This window comes from Cryptomeria japonica, chromosome 4 (assembly GCF_030272615.1).
Source record: "Cryptomeria japonica chromosome 4, Sugi_1.0, whole genome shotgun sequence".
In the NCBI taxonomy this organism is placed as follows: Eukaryota; Viridiplantae; Streptophyta; class Pinopsida; order Cupressales; family Cupressaceae; genus Cryptomeria; species Cryptomeria japonica.
Window position 1 is genome coordinate 495,063,513 of NC_081408.1, and position 19,412 is coordinate 495,082,924.

Genomic DNA, 19,412 nt, shown 5'->3' on the forward strand with positions numbered 1-19,412 from the left:
GATAACATAATAAATAATAATACAATATATATATATATATATATATTAATAAAAGAATGAACTAAGTAAAATCTTAATAATAATAATAAACAAGATTTAATATGTAATTTATATTTATTAAATATTAATATTAATTTCATAGTTATCAAATAATAATATTAATTATTAATTCAATAACCAATAATAATATTAATGATAGATATTAATTATTTCATTACAAATGTTAATGAATAACTCTTTAATTCTTTTTGGCGTAATTCCTTATTCCCCCCTAAAAGACAAATTTATGGGGCCCACCTCTTAATGTTAGAGTCCTCAATAAAAGACAATATAATCCTACATAAGAGACTGACAAGGCAGCAATTTAATAATTACTAAATTGCAATAACCATGATTTCTTATAGAGCAGCGATAATTACAAGGACAATTTAATAAAATCAAGACAAAATATAAGGTTCAGTCTTAAACAGAAAAATCAAAACAAGCACCGATTCATATCTTGTTAAGTAACTAAATAAATGATCGTTCGAAAGGTAATGATTAATCTTGAGGAGGTGCAAATTAATCAAAGTCAAATACAAAGGCAACGATTTTTAAAAAGAAATAGCAATTAATCCTTGTCTCATCTCAAGGCATCGATTAAAAAAAATGAATGTTTTGTTACGAAGATTTGTGATTAAGAATACTAAGAAGGGTGCGTTTGAAGTATATCATGTTTCAGTTTAAAAAGAGTAAGCAGTAAAGGAAGACGTAATTATTGCTAGAATGGTGCAATTTAATTATTAACAAGAATTTGAAATAATGAGGGATGCAATATGTTAAGATAAGAAGTAAATTATTAACTGATATGAAGTGTTGTGAATTGGTTGAAAAGTTGTGACTATTTGGTAAAGGAAAATGTCTCTTCAAGATAAGGAGATATAAGAAGAAGATTTATCAGATGTTGGATGGAGGGGGGGAGTAATTCTGAAAATATAATTCAAACAGAGAAAATATCTGGGTGAAGCAGTGTGAGAAATATGTGTGGTGTATAGAAGTAAAAACTATATATATATATATATATACATATATATTATTTTAGACATAAGGGTGTTGTGTGTGGAGTTTAAAAAGAAAGACAGATCGAAGGAATACACCAAGTGTGATATGTAATTGCTGAAGAAAATAATTCAGAAGGAGAAAGTATATGCTGAGAAAAGAATTTATATCAGATACATATGAAAAGATCTGAACATTTCATGTTCAGGCTTTAGCAGATTTATTTAGACTCTGAGCATCATTATGAATATATTATCAGACTTGTGAAGAAGGATTCCATGTAGAGATAAAACAGACCTAGAAAATAATTCAGAAGGAGAAAGTATATGCTGAGAAAGAATTTATATCAGATACATATGAAAAGTTCTGAACATTTCATGTTCAGGCTTTAGCAGATTTATTTAGACTCTGAGCATCATTATGAATATATTATCAGACTTGTGAAGAAGGATTCCATGCAGAGATAAAACAGACCTTGGACACAACAATCCCAGGGAAAGTGGAAAGTTATTAAGTGAACCAAGATAAGTCTATCTTCTGAGCTATTTTTTTTGAATTTTGAGTTAAATATTATAATAAATTTTTTCCAGTTTGACAGAATTATATTCAGAAATATATTACAACTCTCACTTTAAGTTGAAATTGTTGTCTCAGGACCGAGTTATTGTAAATCCCAGAAGGGGGACATTACATAAGTATTTGTCTCGTTAAATCTGTATTCTGATCAAGCAAAGGCAAACAGATACTAAATCTATCCTTTCAATCCAACTCCGATGCTTAGGACAACATATACACAGTGATTACTACACCAAGGCACACGTGGTTAGTGTGGAACAGTGATTCCATTACTGCAGAGATGCAGTCGTATTTATTAATAATAAGTGATGAGCAGCATTTACAATAATACTAGTTAAAATATGGTCAGCAGTTAAAATTAGTAAACAAAGATTATGTTAAACAAAACAAACAAAGGACAACGATAATTGAAGGGGCAGTTAGTGGTCAAAGGGGTATCTTCCTACCCAACGGGTACCTCCTCTAGAAGAGACATCAGTGATGGAAGGAATAAAAGAATAACATCAAACCATGAAGAGGGGGCAGCGAAGAGTAAGAAAAACGTTGGAAACAAATAAGGATTGGGGACTCAGAAAATATATATATATTCCAGAGCGTTACATATTAATTGAATAGCACATAGTTTTATCAGCAATCAAGGAACAGAATGATAGAGGAAAATAGAGAGAATAAGAATTCTGTACAGCAAGGAAATTAAGACATTAGGTATTTATTAGAAATAAATATTGAATACAGATCTGATTGAGATCATAAGGCAATAAGCATCTGAGTTTGTAACACAGTAAGGTACAATAATCCATCACAAAAAAGAAAACAGAAGCATCAAATAAGAACAGATCTGATATAAGGGCAGAAACAAGGGCATTTACAAAAAGGGGACATTACAGAAGGATTGTAACTTTAGACAATAAAGAGGTAGAATATTCAATGAATAATAAAATTTACGAATGGTTCTTTAACATTGAATACAAGAACACTGTGCATAGTTTACTGGTTAACTTCAAAATTTAGATTAATGTTCGAAGTCTTGCATGCCAACAAGGAAGAAACTATAAAAATTGCCCACCTCACGTATACTGCACAAAACGATAGGTGTGATCGATAGTCACAAAAAAACAGGTGTGATAATTTTTTTTTTTTTTAATTTACTCTAGAGCTATCCCTGCAACCCAGCCCAATGCCCAACCCCCCTTACCTTGGATTTACTTACTGCCAAGTTGGAGTCAGGAAGGGGCGAGCTGAGGCGAGACTAGTCCTCTAGGGATGTACGCAGCCGCTCACAAGCCATGTGCATTAGGTGAACCCGAGCCTCGGAGTCGAACTCGAGACCAATGGGGAGCAAACCCACGGCCCAAGCCAACTCTGCCACTCGTGCGGGCTACAGGCGTGATAAAGTTTATTTGAAGATTCTGAACCACAAAATTTTGTTTGCCCAAAACTTTAACCCAGTCATGCATGCATCGCAAAAAGCAAATGAAAACCTAAAAAATAAAATCGCGTTCAGTTTTAAAACCAAATTTATTAGGCATTGAATGAGTTTTTGAAGTGTTAGGGTTTAACTCGTGCAATTTTGCAAGTTTTTACAAAAAAATTGCCGCATGTTTTTGGGTTTAAAATTTAAATAATCTCCAAGTTAAATGATGAGTGACTTGCACAGGTATTTGCAGTTTGAGGACTCACTGAGTATTTCAAATTTTCAACCATGTTCTGGACACTAGCTTAGAGTTTTTGTGAATTCTTTTGGGTGCCTATATAACAAATTGTACCAGATGTTATCTTTAACATTAGCACATTAATGAATATACATGATTTTTTTGTTTATGTCGACCAAAAGTAGGGCTACATACAACCCTAGGAAATTCTTTTGTTTTTCACACATACAATATTAAATCAATAGCTTGTCTTGAAAAATTTCATGTGCAATGCTTATTAGTAGAGAACTGTTTTGTCTAACTTCTTAAAGCTTGCAAAACAGCTTTTGACAGTTCATTGAGATGAACTCTTTTGGTATCAAAATGCTTTGCTTGAAATTTTTAATCATATTATGGTCAATACTTTAATAAACTTAAAGCACTTAAACATATTTTAACTATATCGTCCAAAACAACAGGTACTATGGTGGATGGGTTGCACCAAAGATATTCTTTATGGGTTTTGCTGGAGTCATCAAGTTTGGGAGTGTCCGTATAGGTGGCCTTTCTGGCATTTTCAATGCACGTGATTATTATTCAGGAAAGTCTTGTTTGACTTCTATGCTGCAATCTTGCGAGAGTTTCATGATTTTTACCTGTAGCCTTGCACTTGCTTGTTTCTTCATCTGATATTGGGGGGCAAGTTTTAATTTTTCTGTTGTGTTTGTTTAAATGTGTAATTATATAGTACTGTTTTGTGCACAATCATATTTGGAAATTGTACTCACTGCATCCATTCTTCTGCATTAAATAGGAGCTCTTCTTGTTATAAGTATTCTTATGTAGTGTAATTATATTTGCCTCAGTGTTTTCATATTGGCTGAATGAAATAAATCTTTTCTTATTGTTATTGTTCTTTTTAATGCTGCCCAAGTGAGCAATGTGGCAGTTTACTGATCCTTCATTTATTAACAGGGCATTATGAAAGAGCACCTTACAATAATAGTGATATCAGGTCTATTTATCATGTACGTGAATATGATGTTCACAAACTTAAGCAGGTTGAGGAGCCTCTGGACATTTTTATTTCGCATGATTGGCCTCGCGGTATAACTGCTTTTGGAAATTCAGAGCAACTGCTTCGTCATAAGCCCTTTTTTGAATCCGAGGTACTAATATTTGATCTGTAAGATATTTTTAGACCACCTTTTTTGCATAAAAGGAAAGGGAATGGACAATTGAGGCTTTACTGTTAGTGCATGAGTGTCAATGTGGCCTATTGCTTTTTGGAATACATTATTAGATGTCTCTCAGAACTACAGTTTCCTTAATGAACTGGCATATAGGAACTTTGCAGTATAACCTGCAAGTGCCTGTTTTTGTGTGATTTGAGCTTTAATTTTGAAAAGAATGGTGTGACAAAGATTCCCAATGCACATGCATTTTATGATACTCTTTGGTTCCTTGTGGTGAAGTGTTTCTGCAATTCTAATTTTAAGAGCAATACTAGTTAAGCATGTAATATTTTTAAAAGAAAAAAGTGCTGAGATCAAGAATAAATGCTCACTCTTGTTCTATTTTGAAGATAAAAGATGGCACCCTTGGAAGTAGGGCTGCTGAGGAACTTTTGAAAAAGCTAAAACCTTCATATTGGTTCTCCGCACACCTGCACACCAAGTTTGCAGCTCTTGTTCAACATGGGGAGAATGGACCTGTCACAAAGTTCCTTGCATTGGATAAGTGTCTTCCAGGGCGTAACTTTTTGCAGGTTCTAATGTACATATATACTTACTGTACACTTGAGATAGTTCTTGCCCTCTAGACATTTTTCTTATTCTTTTGTTTCTGTTGTTGAATCAGGTTATAGAAATCAAATCTGATGCAGGTCCCCATGAGATCCATTATGATGAAGAATGGCTTGCAATCACACGAGCATACAATCCTGTTTTTCCATTGAGCAGAAAACCTGCACGGTTAATGTAGGAATCTGTAAAGGGGATTCAGATATAGAAATAAGCTCTTTTAGTTAAGGGCCTTTTCATAGTTACATAATAGTGATCTGTTCTTTTTCTAGACTTGAGTAATAAATGTTTTTGTTTTATTACTTTTGTTTGGAGGCAGGCCAGAACTTCCAGATCTGAAAGGTCATCGCCAATGGGTACAGAGGCATTTGGAAGTACATATGAAGCCCTTTGATTTCAGACCAACTGTCCCAGCATATGATCCTACTCAAAGACAGCCAATAAGTGTTGGTATGTTGCATGGTCCATTGTTTAGTTCTGTAGATATTTCTTGTTACAATTGAATAATCATTCACAACTCTGGCATCTCAATTACCTTTTGTTCTCTTGATCTTGGACATAAATTTAGATTGTAATGATCATAATAAGGTGAATTGTTAGATTCCTTAATGAATCTGTAACATATTTACTAGAGGTTGAAAAAGCTCATTGGCATAAAGTATTATAATATTATTTAGTACTCCCTGGACCCTTGTTGATGTGTGGAAATGACAATATCAACTATGTTGTGTATTTATGTCTTTCTAGTAGATCTAAAGTATGCATCTGTGCTTGTCTTTTTCGGTTATGGACATGACTTATTTGAATGCAAATTAAATTGAAATGTTCAAAATTATTTGTATTAGGAGTAAATAATTTAATCAAGAAGTTTCTAATACCATAAAAAGGGCAGATGAACATGCAAAATTCTTTTGTCAGGGCTGATTTAATGTCTGTGAATTACATTCATTTTGGAATTGTGAATAGTCATTTCTGGTATAATAAGTTTAGTGCTGAAATTATGGTCAAGGATCACAGCAGATGGTCAATACATAAACGAAATATCTTTGTTCCTTGTTAACACAATCAAAATAAACAAATGTAAACAAATAGAAATCAGCCTTACCATATTTAAGAGTATGAGAAGCCTTTTCAATGTTAGGATAATATCAACTTTCGAATTGTCTCTTTTTTGCCTCCTCCTTAGGATCTATGGTGGGAACTTGGAGAAATGAAATTGATATTAAAGTTGTTAATCTCAAGTCAAGCATGATGTTATCATCTGGATTGGCAAACCAGCCCCAGGTTAATTTATAGTTTGAATCTAAGTAGGTCAGTTTTGGGGAGATTTATCTGACCAAGTTTGGCCATCTGGATTGACCTTTACTTTTGGATGTTCTTGAAATTTGTGGTGCCATAATGATGTTATGGAATTTGATAATTTCATCCTGTACCCCTGTGTTTTTGCTCAAATATACTTCCTAGTTGTTGTCTTTAGACTGCTTCCATTGTTGTGAAAATTTGCCAAAAGTTGTCATTCTGAAGTGAAGGCCTAGTTTAGGTCATAATATGCTTGCTTAACACAGTGAAGTTCAGTTCATTCAGACTGAAGAGTCCTGCATCTTGAACCTCTCATTTGGAGAATTTGTCACCTACATCCTCTTCCGTTGTTGGATTTGGCTTGAGATGTCCTTACCAATTAGTGACTATTTTGCTTCTTTCATACAATTCTTCTTTATTTGACATCATGTTTGCATTGAGTATGAACTTGCACCCTCCCCTACATAATTCGTTGGCTTGTGGGACATGAATCCTTATCATTGTGATCTTGTAGGAGCGTCTCGGTTCGAGAAATTTTGCATCATTAATTTTTTAATTTTTTGGTTTTCCCTGTATCTCTAAGCGTTTACAAGTTTTAAAAGTTATAGTTAGAGTTTGAATCTATGGTTTGAGCATTTATGTTTGCGTGCCTATGGAGATCCTTTCGGTAACATGAAGCCAATTGGTTGAGTACTTGTTGCTATATGAAGTGTAGATGGCTAGGACATTATTGGAATCCATTGTGGTATTGCTTGAGATTCCACTCATCATTAGGAAACAACACATCAATCTAATGGATTTGAGAGATTGTGATACTTCATTATGGATTTATCTTGAACCCAAATTTGTTGTGGTGTTTGTTTTATACTTCCCTGTTTCATTCATTATCGTGTTTTAATATTGGGGCCAACTAGACACTTGTCATCATTGGAGCTAAAGGAAACATCATCTTGTTGGGACCAAGCACAAGGTTTTTTTGAAAACATAATATGGCATCACAATTTAGGGAAGAAAATATAGCATAGAGTTTATCAATAAGGAGGTTTAATTCGCCTAGGAATTATGGAAGACATTTAATGTAATACATTTTGTACTTAGGTGGTTGTCCCTTTTCATTGGGAATAAGTAATGGGTTTTCGAAAAGACCAATTATATATATACAATACATATATACACATATATATGTATATGCAATGTGCATATGAAAAGTTGGTGACCTAAGGGGTAGGTTGGTTTGGATAGAAATATCGATGGCCAAATTTGGCGAAGTTTAGTACATTTTAAAAAATAGTTAGTTTTAGATAGGTGCCATTGTCAATGATGCAATTTATCATAGAGAGTTGTTGGAAGGTCTGTATGGAAGATGTAGTTGATATGTTGTTAGTCTATAGGTTATGAGAGTAATGTAAGGCTTAAAGGGTTATATATATAGTTGAGTTACTCTATGTACTTTTGATAATCAATAGATGACATGATTCTATAGCATTGCTTAGTTTTTGTTGTTTTTGAAAGATGTTCCTTGTTTGTGTTTTCCTTTGTATGAGTGGTTCTATGTCTCAAGGTGATGGATTTGGGCATCCCTTAAGTGGAACTTCTATCCTTGGCTCCATCAAGTGGTACCAAAGTAGTATAAGTTCCTACAAGTCATTGTTGATTAAGAGCCAAGATGCCTCCACAAAGAGTTGTGAGTAGAGGCAAAGGAGCTACAACTATTGCAAATTGATTGGATGAGGTGTTTAGTGTACTTAGAAGAATGCAATTTGTTTGGACACAGTGGAAGAAGATTGCAAGAGTGGCTTTGTGCCTAGAGTAGATGAGAATGATGGGAAGATGGTTAGGCATTAGAGATTGAAGGACCAACATAAGAAGAGTTTATGGAGGAAGGAGAACAAAGGTTTCTTTTAGCCATCTCAAAGATTGGAAGAGGCATAAAGTTGAATGTTCGAAGCTATATTGGGAAATTGAACCTAGAAGCTATATTGGGAAATCTAAAGAGGGTGAAAGTGTTGCAAACTAAGTTGTATGGTATTTTTGCGCTATGGTGGAAGGTGTTGTAGATCAGAAGAAATCGGAAAGGAAAACAACAAATCACTAGTTGGAGAAAGATGGTGGTTGAGATAAGGGTAAATTTCGTCCTATGGATTAATAGCTATGATTGTTGAAGAAGTTGCAAAATCTGAAATAAAGGGGGATGTTCATAAAGCAGTATAGTGAATAATTTTTATTGGTTAGCCATAAGATTTGTCTATGGTGAAGTTGGTCAAGGAAAGGGTGCTTGATATTCTAATAGTTTGAAAATGAGTATTTAGGAGGAGGTAACTTTGACGAGGGGGCATACTTTAGAGGAGGCATATTATTTTGTCTTGAAGGCAGAAGAGAAGTTGAGTAAAAGGTACACAAGGAAAGACCTGAAGAAAATGGATGTGTAAGAAGAAATAGAGGGTTAAGTATTGAAAGTAGAGGAAGAGACGTATTTGGAGGATGTTCCTTTCCCAAGCACTGTCAGCATGTTGACCATTAGCGTATTTAGCAGGTTCCTGTAGGCTAATGAGATAGGGTTAGGGAACTCATTGCAGTTTTGGTGACTGTTCAATCCAGTTTATTTGGTGATGATTGTTGTTTCACTGAGCTCAGTTGGCTGGGATGTGCATTATGACCTTTTTTGGAATGAATTCAGACAATTTGTCCATTTTTACTATTTTTAGTAAGTCACAGTTTGGACACCGACATGGTCAGTTAGTAGTATTTCTATATTGGGAATGTCGGTATAATATTTTGGCAGTTAATGTGGTCCAAAATGATTATTGTAAATAACGTTAAAAGTTAATAAAGTTAAATTAAATATTTAACTTTAGCATTATTTAATTAAATAAATTTCTTACGTAGTTGGCTAGGTGGATTAAAGTTATTTCTATTTAATAACAAGTTTTCTAGGTTTGGACGCCCAAATGGGAGTCATAAGGTGATGTTTTATTTTAATTAAATTGTTGCAACTCTAAATGAGGGCGTGGGGTTTTGGAGGCCTGTAAAAAGGCATTTTGGAGCACATTTTGCATTATATATGATTTGGATATTGAACTCAGAACTTTGCTGGATTGAACTTGTTCATCCTATAGTTTTGTGGGGATGAAAACCCTTGCAGAGAACATCTTCATTGGTGAAAGATCTAGCTTGGGCGATTGATTGGTGGTTTTATTCAGGAATCACATTGGGGCTTCATTGTTCAAGACTTTAGCTTGCATTCTTCATTTTTAGAGCACAGAGGATCAGGGATTGATTATGGAGACAAGATGAAGATCAGAGATTTATTCGCTGAATATATCACCTTATAGCTGGCCGGACCATTTCTAGCTTGGTGTGGCTAACTTGGGGCTGTTGTCTAGGGTTTTTGGGATACAAGGAGACGTCCAAGGCTTTGCTATTCAAAGATTTTCATTTAGTGATCTTTGGAGCTATGTGTGAAGTGTGGCATCCAATTTGGTGAATACCAGTTTGCAGGTTTTAATGAAAAATCAGGCTTGTGCATATCTAGATTTAATGGGTACACTTGTAATATTATTTTGAAGCATTTTGGCTATCTGGGTAGTGATTATTTTGATGATTTATTGTAATCCAAATTCTGTCTGAAAATATTTCTGATTGTGGGTATTTTTGAATATTGTTATTTCTTGAAACTTATTGCTGCAAATACTTTATTGCAATATCTATTTCTATACCTCTTTCTACATCACCAAAACAAACTCAAATCAGAAAAATACACAAAATAAAAGAAAAATAAGGGTGTATATTTATATTACAGTGATATCAGATCAGTGTATCTTGCCATCCTGAAGGGTTTAAAATTAATAAACAGTGACGTGTCTTGGTTTGAGCATCAACCTTTCAAACATCATTATAACTCCCAAAGAAATGGATCTAACTCAAACTTAGCAGTAGAAGGTGAACAAAGAGAAGAAAATATGGGTGATAGAGACCCAAAATGGGAATGTGCAATGAACCTTTAGGACATATTGGTTAGGGGACAACAGGTTGCAGATCATCATGCACAGGAAATAAATTAACGTCTTACTTGGTTGAGATGATGGCTCTTCATTTTAGGGTCAATGTTATGTCTCCTCATGTTAAGACTTAGGAAATAGGGACAATTAACTTTCAAAAATCAATTGCAAGAGACTTCTTTCCTTAAAGTCTCTAATAACACTTAAAATGATAATGATTGAAGTAAGAAAAATAGTCTATGATACAACTTCTAAAAGATTTGTCCTTATGTTATACAAATTGATATCATTTATAGTCTGATGTTATATGATATATGAGACAATACTACTGCTTTCTCTGATTCAACACTTCGGTTTATGCAAGATGACTTTGATCACTATATCTGCACTTAGTGCAATGCAACAATATTAAGATTGTCTCTGCTGACTCTGATATGACTGATAACAACTATGCAAGGATGATCTTTAATCTGAATTGTCTTCCCAGTCACTTATAGTGATGGCTGAGATGGTATTCCTGATTTATCGATATAAACTTACAAATGTCTTCAATATTGCTATCGGGTATCTGATCTTGGTCCTCAAATATGTGCAATTAACTTTCAACTACTGCTTACAGCGATAGGATGATCTGCTGCTCCTGATATAACTTTATGGATAAGCATGTATGGTCCTTCTTATAGTGGTATAGTGCTGTTCCTGATTTGTCTTGATATGTATGCAACAATGGTGCTCTTCTTGATATTGATCTTGATACATATGCATCCGGTTTGACACAAGGCCAATTGCTCAACTGAGTGATTCAAATAGGATATATAAAAGAGATAAAATGATTCAATGATGATGAGGAAATGGATTGGATATCCATTATATATTTTGCAATATCGAAGGGGTTGTATCTTTTAAAGGTATAAGGGACATATCTCTTCCAAATTGTACCCCTTCCTAGTGTAAACAGATTGATTTGTTATACAAATTGCATCCCTTCATGATACCAATTAGTTTATTATGCAAATTGCTTTTCATTTGTAAAATTGTTGCTTTCCATGATTAACCGTTGTTTGTTATCTCGTCTTAATTGATATTATTCGATCATGATGGTTTATCCCATATCTTCATTCTTGTTGTCTTGACAATGGTTGACATAGGATGTCATCTTATGAACATGATTGATTAATGGGTTTACTATTCCTCATATTGATTGAATAGTAGAATCATGATATACATGTTGATAAGGTGGTTGTCCACAAGATTGTTATCCTTGATAACATGTGAGCTCGGTAGTGCTAGATGGAGATTCTCATATTGCATTCTTTGGTGTGCCCCTTAAATAGGAAAATCGTCTTATTGATAAGACTTCATGATTTTCCTTGATATATTTGATGCTTACTGATTCTTTATGGAAAGAATATGTAACTATCTACTTGAACTCTTACTTGCTATGCACAATTTGCTACTAACTATCTCCTAACTATCTTGAGGTGCTCAAGATCTATCACCCTTTGACCACAAAGGAGTTGTTGTTGCTATTGTATTATTAGGTTAAAGATGGGGACATCACAGTCAATAACAACAATAACAACAATAATAATGTTGCAAACAATGGAGGTAATAATGGTCAAGGGGAGTAGGGAATAATTCAGTGAACAATAGAAATGCAAATCAGCATATGAGAACAGCTAATTCTAGACCTCTTATGTTGGTTTTCCCACCCGGAGTCCAACCTCAGGTTGATTTTGAACCCCCAATGAATGTTTTGCAAGATTAGTTTATGTAAAATTGGACATATGGAGACCCAAATTTCCAGGTTGCAATATCTTTTAGAGATTACATGGACATATGGATTACAATATCTTTTAGAGATTACATGGACCTCGAATTAAGGCATATACCTCATGCTGGTGGAAGATCAAACAATAAAGAACTCTTATTATGATGGATCTGGGAAGACTTCAGGAAGATCTTGGGTGCAGAAAGTGGACACATATTTTCAACTTCCAATCCCAAAAGATGTTGCTACCAAGTATGCTGCTATTCACCTAGATAGTATTGCTCATGAGTGGTGTCATCATGGAATGATCACTATGGGGCAAGACCAGATTACTTCATTTCCAGAGTTCACTAAGAGGCTTATTGATAGATTTGACAAAAAGGATCTAGAATTGCATTTCAAGGAGTTGTCACAACTAAAACAACGGGGTTCAGTGGATGCTTATTTTGCTGATTTACAAAGGTTGTCAATGTTGGTGACAAATTTCTCAAAGAGAAGCTTATTGTTCTCTTTATAGATGGCTTATCCGATCCTTTGAAGGGTTGGATTAAGGCACTCAATCCACCTACTCTACAGGAAGCCATCAAGAAGGCTAGGGACATGGAGAGCTCCAGCTCTATGAGCAAGTTTCAGTCAAAGGGATTCCCACACAAGAATGACAAAAATAAAAAACACTTTCACTGGGAATCAAATCCGTCAAGCCATGGGACCAACAAATTGGATAGTGATTAGTTGAATGACTTTAGGAGGAAAAATTTATGCTCTCATTGTAGGGAGCCATGAGATCCATCTCATAAGTGCAGTGTTAAGGCAAAGGCTAAGCAAATAGAATACTCTTCGGCTGATGAATCAGTTTTAGACAAATCAGATTAGGATTTAGATTTTGAGAGTAGTGGAGATGAAAGTTCATTAGAGGGCTTAGAGAAAGAACATGGTTGTAATGGGACCATTGCTCAATTCTCTAGCTTCTAGAAAATAGGACCATTTAATGTTAGGGGTGTTCTACAAGGGCAGCGAATAATAACTCTAATTGATTTTGTTGGCACCCGCAATTTCATTGATGAGAGCCTTGTGGCTAAGAGAGGAATCCGAATAGAAGAATTTGAGGGGTTCAAGGTATTGGTAGAAAATGTGTATAAACTCACTTGCACTTGCAAGATTTCTAATTTACGTATACAGTTGGATGAGTATGAATTGAAAGATGATTTCTATGTGGTCAATATAGGATATATCGATGTGGTCCTAGGAATGCACTGGATGAGGACACTTGTGGGGTTCACAATGAATTTGTAGGCTATGGAGATAAGATTTGAATCTAATGGGAAGAAGATAGGGCTTAGAGGGATGTTAGATGGTGGTTCGAGAAAAGTCTTTGTTAGAAGGATGGAGAGGCGAATTAGACACGATCAGGTGGAATAGGTAGCAAGGTGGAGCGTAATGCCTATATTCAAGGAGCAACAATAGAGAAGTTATCAACTAGACATTCATAAACTTTAATTTTAGCATAGTAAGGTGTTTAGTAGTATACCACTTGGAGTACCGCTAGAGAGGGGCATGGAGCATGTCATAGAGTTAGAGGAGTGGTCTTAACCAGTGATTACTACACCCTATAGACATCCAAAGAGGCATAAGAACAAAATTGAATAGGCTATCGAAGAGTTACTGGAGATTGGTCACATTAGATCTAGAAAGAGCCCTTTTGCTTATGCAATTGGGCTGGTTAAGAAGAATAATGGCACAATGCGAGTATGCATTGATTATAGAGCTCTAAACAAAAAGACAATTAAGAACAGGTACCCTATTCCTCAGGTCGATGAGTTTATTTTTCTAAGATTGATTTGATGTCAAAATCGACCATATCAAAATGAGGAAAGAAGATATAGAAAAGATAGGTTTCAGATGTTATTTTGGTCGCTTCAAGTTCCTAGTGATGCCTTTTGGTTTGATGAATGCATCGGCCACTTTCTAGTCGGGTATGAATTAGGTTTTTTGAAAGTAGTTAAGGAAGTTTGTTTTAATAATTTTTGATGATATCTTGATTTTTAGCAAAACTTGGGAAGCATACATGAGGCATGTTGGGGAGGTTTTGAGTATATTGAAGAGTGAGTCACTGTATACTAAGGAGTCTTAAGTGTAATTTTGGCATGACATAACTTCTTTACCTATGCCATATCATTAGTTCTGAAGGTGTGAGAGTTGATCTTGAAAAGGTTAAGGCAATTGTTGATTGGCCTACACCTACAAATCTCTCTTTTCTTAAGGGATTTTTGGATTGTGTGGATTCTACAAGAGATTTGCTAAGGGATTCTCACACACATATTGCAGCTCCACTCACAAATCTAACTAAAAAGGAGTCTTTCATGCGGTCAGATGCAACGCAACAATGTTTTGGTCATTTCAAACAGGTGATGAGCACTTACTTGGTTCTAGGTATTCTGGATTTCTTCAAACCTTTTGAGTTGGAATGTAATGCTTCATGAGAGTGAATAGGAGCATTATTGATGCAGGAAAAGCACCCAATCACCTCCAAAAGTAGGAAGTTGAGAGGTGTCGAGAAGAGCTATTCCACTTATGACAAAGAGATGCATGGCCATCATCATGCCTTGGTCAAATTGAGACCTTACCTGGTGGGCGACAAGTTTGGTGTTAAAACTGACCATAATAGCCTGAAATATTTCATGAATCAAAAGGACTTGAATGATAGACAACAAAAATGGGTAAGTAGACTTTAGGCATATGATTTTGACATTGTGTATATTAAGGAGAAGAAAAATGTGGTTGTTGATGTACTTTCTAGGAGACACACTTGTGCTCACTCGTCGAGATTAGTTTTGATTGGAGAGAGATGATTCTAGCAGAGTATGCTAAGGACTCATGGGCAATAGGTATCATTGAGGGCACCGTACAAGATGATAGGTACACATTGGTTAATGAGTTGATAATTTATATTAGAATAATATCTTAATATTTTATTATTTAATGGTCAATTTTGTATTCTATTGTAAATATTAGATTTTTCTAATTTTGCTTTTGTTATCGATTGTTTCATAATGGAAACATCGAACTTGTAATCTTATAAATGATCGTTTGATCATTTAGTATTATACCAATTACTTGTGTAATATGGTATCAGAGCTCAGGCAAAGAAAAAAAATTTCGGATTTTTTTTTATAATCCTAAATTATTTTTAGTGAAATTTTTTTCGAAACAAATTTTAAGTGAATCTTTTCTAAAACCTGAGTAGGGTTTTCTGTTCTTTTTCCGCACCTGTGTCTATTCGTCAATGACCTTTTCCTGATTGTGTTTGTGTTTTCTATTCAGCCCACATTGTTTTGGTGTCGGCTTGGACCTGTTCTGGGTTCCTCTGTGTTCGTCGACGACTTGCACTTGCGTAGAGCCGCAACGTTTTTTTTCCCGCGATTTATTTTTCGTGATTTCTACAGTCTTTTTTTGCGATTTTGTTCGTGCGATCCGTGGTTCTTCCTTTTGCGCGATTGCAACAATTTTTTTCACGCGCCCTACCTTCTATTTTCCACGACGACAGGGCGTGATTGTTGTCTTCTGTGTGTTGAGCTACTGATTTTCGACTCTGCGTGATTTACATAGAAAATCGCGATGCAATTTCTCTGCTTTCTTCTACATTTGACCCTTTGTATTTGTCTTCCAGCGAGAAGGGTTTATGCAGATTCTTCATTCCTACGAGCGGCTTAGGGTTTTCTTACGAACCCTCTATATTTTCCAGCGGCTAAGGTTTTTTCGAAAATCCATTCTCAAAAAAATATTTTCTGGGTTTTTCAAAAACTCTTCTGGGTATTGTTGATGTGTATTTTGTACACTATCAAACACAGAATAAAATACCCAAGGTACCTTATCCTCTCTTGAATAAAGCCTCTGATTGCTGAAGATGTCGCGAAAAAGGATCAATCAGGATGACTCCAAGGTTCTTCGATGTAGGGTCTCTACGTGTGGATAAGCACCAATGGTCGTTGTGAATGCTGTTTCATCAAGGGGCCTTACGTATCCGAATTGCAGGAACAAAAATTTCCTAAAACTAACAAGTTCTCAATAAAGATCAAAAGGTAGGGTTTGCAAGAGATGAATTCTAATCTAATCCTAAGAATGACTCAATGTAGGCTAGACTTGGCAAGATTCTACCAATTTCAGTATTGCCAAGGAATTACAACTTTACTGGAATTGATGCGATCTTCTAAGGTGATTAGTGATTTTTCGAATCATCAAGAATTATAGACACTACCATAAAGGTACATATCAATAGCTCAATAATGATCGAAGGTTCAAGCAATCTATATATCTCCAGTTGACCACACAAGGCGTCCTTACAATCAGTAAGAAGCTAGTGGTTTGGAACGTGAATCTCACCAAAGATCAAGCTCAACACTTAGTCCTTCAAACTTAAATACTATTTCGATTGAGAATGATTCAAGAAAGTAAACAACCATGAAGATAGCCACAAGAATTGCAATAAAACACCATAACTTCAATATTTTATTGATCTCAAAGCCAAAATAGACAACAATTGCTTGAAATTCCTTCTTCAATGCTCAATCTTGCTACAAAATAACTTTCTTCTCTCTAAAATCTGATTTCTAATCTCTCATCTAATATCTAATGACAAAATGAAAATGAGTGAGGGTATATATAGCATCCTCAATTACAATGAATGGCCCAGATCAAAAGAAGATCAACGGCTGAGATTCTGACACCTAAACCCTAATTAGGGTTTATTACAAAAAGTTCCCTTTTTAGTTGAACAATATTAAATGCATAGCCAAATATTTAATTGGCACAAAAATCTAGGAAACATAGACCAATGATAATTAAGGTGCCACATCATCTACAACAACCTCTCTTCTAGAACTTTATTCCCTTTCCAATGCTCTTTCTTAGCATATGCAATGAATCTAGACACAATTCCCTCAATCTCAGCAATAGGAATCTCGGGAAGATTCCTCATTCGTTCCTCCAAGTGGATAACCTGATCAAAGGCCTTGAGAAGAGCCGCATCCCATCCAGGTTCGAGTTCTTTGATCTTCTCAATCAGGAGCATAGTAGCGAACATTAGATCCCGTTGCTCATCTGCGATGACATTCTCATCTTTGCAAAAGATGACCTTGACCCTTTCTTCCAACTCTTGAAGGTCCACATCTGTCTCAACTTCGATCCTCCTGCCAAGAATGGTACATAACACCTCAAACACCTTGTCCTGAATTGGATGGATGACTCCTTCAACTTGATTGCATTTGGTGCTGATGTCTTCGAAAAGAACCTCCTTCATCTGGATTAGAGTTGACCACTGGAGTAAACTATGAGCTCCTCCATCCATTATCCTTTCTTGTGCTAGGATCTTCCTTGGTGTTTGCCTGATTACTTGTAGAACAGGAATGATAACATCTCTAGTGTGAGCGAAAGCGGCTACCGTTATCATTAGGTTGTGGACGATCTCAAGGACCTGGATAGCTCGGTGGATTGTCTGTATCATTCTTGTTGCAAATTCAACGGCAACTGTGTGGGATTTGTCAATCCAAGAGCTCATAAGCTGAACCAAGCTCTTGACTCTCTCTGCCTCACCAACTGATTCAAGGGGAAGTGCCTGCACAGGAGACACTGTTGGATCCTGACGTCCCAAGGGCTGATTGAGATGGCTAAAGTAGCCTCTCCAAGCGCCGACCTCTCTCTCAAGCTTTCTATTCTTTTCCATTTCTTCCTTAAGCTTGTCCTTAAGTGCCTCAAATGAATCGGTTGCCTCATCCAGTGCCTGCTCAGCAGTGAGTGGACCAAGTTCAAATGTTTCTACATCATACTCTTCTGCAAGGATTTCACCTTCATACTTGTCCACTGCTGGTGTAGCTATCTGTAACTTCCTGAACCCTGTCTCATTTCCTACAAGGCTCTCTAAGTCAATTACATTATCTTCATCCTCAATCACAATCATCCTTGTCAATCTCTCCTTCAACCAATCTGGAATGGCGGATCTTGTCTCTCTGACTTGTATTTCTTTAGGCAAAGGTTCTTCTTCTCGGAGAGGAGATGTCGCTTCATCATCATTCTTGTCTTCATGTAGCTCATTGACTTGGGGAGATCGACTTGACGAATGCTGAGGTGCCTTCCCTTTTTCAGGTCCATCATTCTGTACCATTGACTCCATAGATTCATCAACCTCAGGGATCCTCATCTCTTGTCCTTCAACTTGACTTGTCCTTTTCTCATGTTGAGATGATGTACCTGATGAGCGATCCCGATTAGCCTCTTGCTTCTTCTTGGAGGGTTCCCTTTTCTCAGGTCTTTCTTTCCTCTTCGCGCCTCTAGGATGAGAATTGTCTTCACTTGCGCTTGCTCCTCCTTCTTCTGGTTTTTCCTCCAAAGTATAAGTCATTGGTACGTTCTGTTCTCTTAACTTTTGATGTTGTACATCCACCCATCTGCGAGTACATGACAAAACTGGAGCCATCAAAGCTCTCAAGTCTGTAGTCTCAGGCTCGTTCCAATCTATCTTCACTGCCTTGTCCTCTCTGTCATAAGATGACTGGAGATGTCTGCCACTGTCCTGAGCTTGATCAGCCACTCTGTAAACTTTGCATTTCCTGATGAAATCTAAAGGTAATCTGGAATGCATCTTTCTTTTCACTTCGAAATCACTTGAGAGATTCACCCAAAAGTCTTCTACCTGAAATTCGTGCTTGTACTTTCTGCCATATGTCTCTTCTATATACCCACAAGGATCAAAATTCTCCCTTGAGGCAAAGAACGTGAATGAATATGAGGCCAACTCCCTCTCTGCATCATCCAAGGCTAGAGCATTAGGACATACCTCAATTGAATTCCCCAATATGATGGGCACGGGCGCTCCATTTCTATGCCTGTGTCTGAATGCCTTTGCATAGTTTGCCAATTGCCTAGTGACCTCAAGTAGCACTATCTTGTCTGTCGGATACCTTGGCAACATGTAGGGGGGTGAAGGACATCCATGGACTCTGATATATGTAAACTTTTGAAACTGGATGAACCAAGCACCGTACCTCTTTATAAGTTCCTGTGCATCTTGAGATAGTCGATTGTGAATCCCGCCTTGCAATATCCTAGTGATGTTCATCGTGAAGGTATCATTGACTAACTTGTAGTCACTTCCTGGTGGATGATGCAAATGAACATAAGACTCACAAACTCTGACTTCCCCAGGTCCTCTTCCAATCACTCCTCTGTGAGGTAGTCCTGCATATTCGAAACTCCTGATCAAAGCATATATGATGTATGAGCTCATGTGAAATGACTTGGTAGG

General features: G+C 36.1%; 1 protein-coding gene across 4 annotated transcripts in view; it reads left to right on the plus strand.

Moving 5' to 3' along the window:
• LOC131060374 (lariat debranching enzyme) overlaps positions 1 to 19,412 on the plus strand; it is a 105,410-nt gene that overhangs the window by 62,169 nt on the left and 23,829 nt on the right. For all 4 annotated transcript variants that reach the window (XM_059219907.1, XM_059219908.1, XM_059219910.1 and 1 more), the window contains 5 exons: positions 3,725 to 3,843; positions 4,218 to 4,414; positions 4,831 to 5,013; positions 5,106 to 5,224; positions 5,367 to 5,497. In XM_059219907.1, coding sequence (XP_059075890.1) covers positions 3,725 to 3,843; positions 4,218 to 4,414; positions 4,831 to 5,013; positions 5,106 to 5,224; positions 5,367 to 5,497 — 749 coding nt within the window. The remainder of the gene's footprint in view (positions 1 to 3,724; positions 3,844 to 4,217; positions 4,415 to 4,830; positions 5,014 to 5,105; positions 5,225 to 5,366; positions 5,498 to 19,412) is intronic.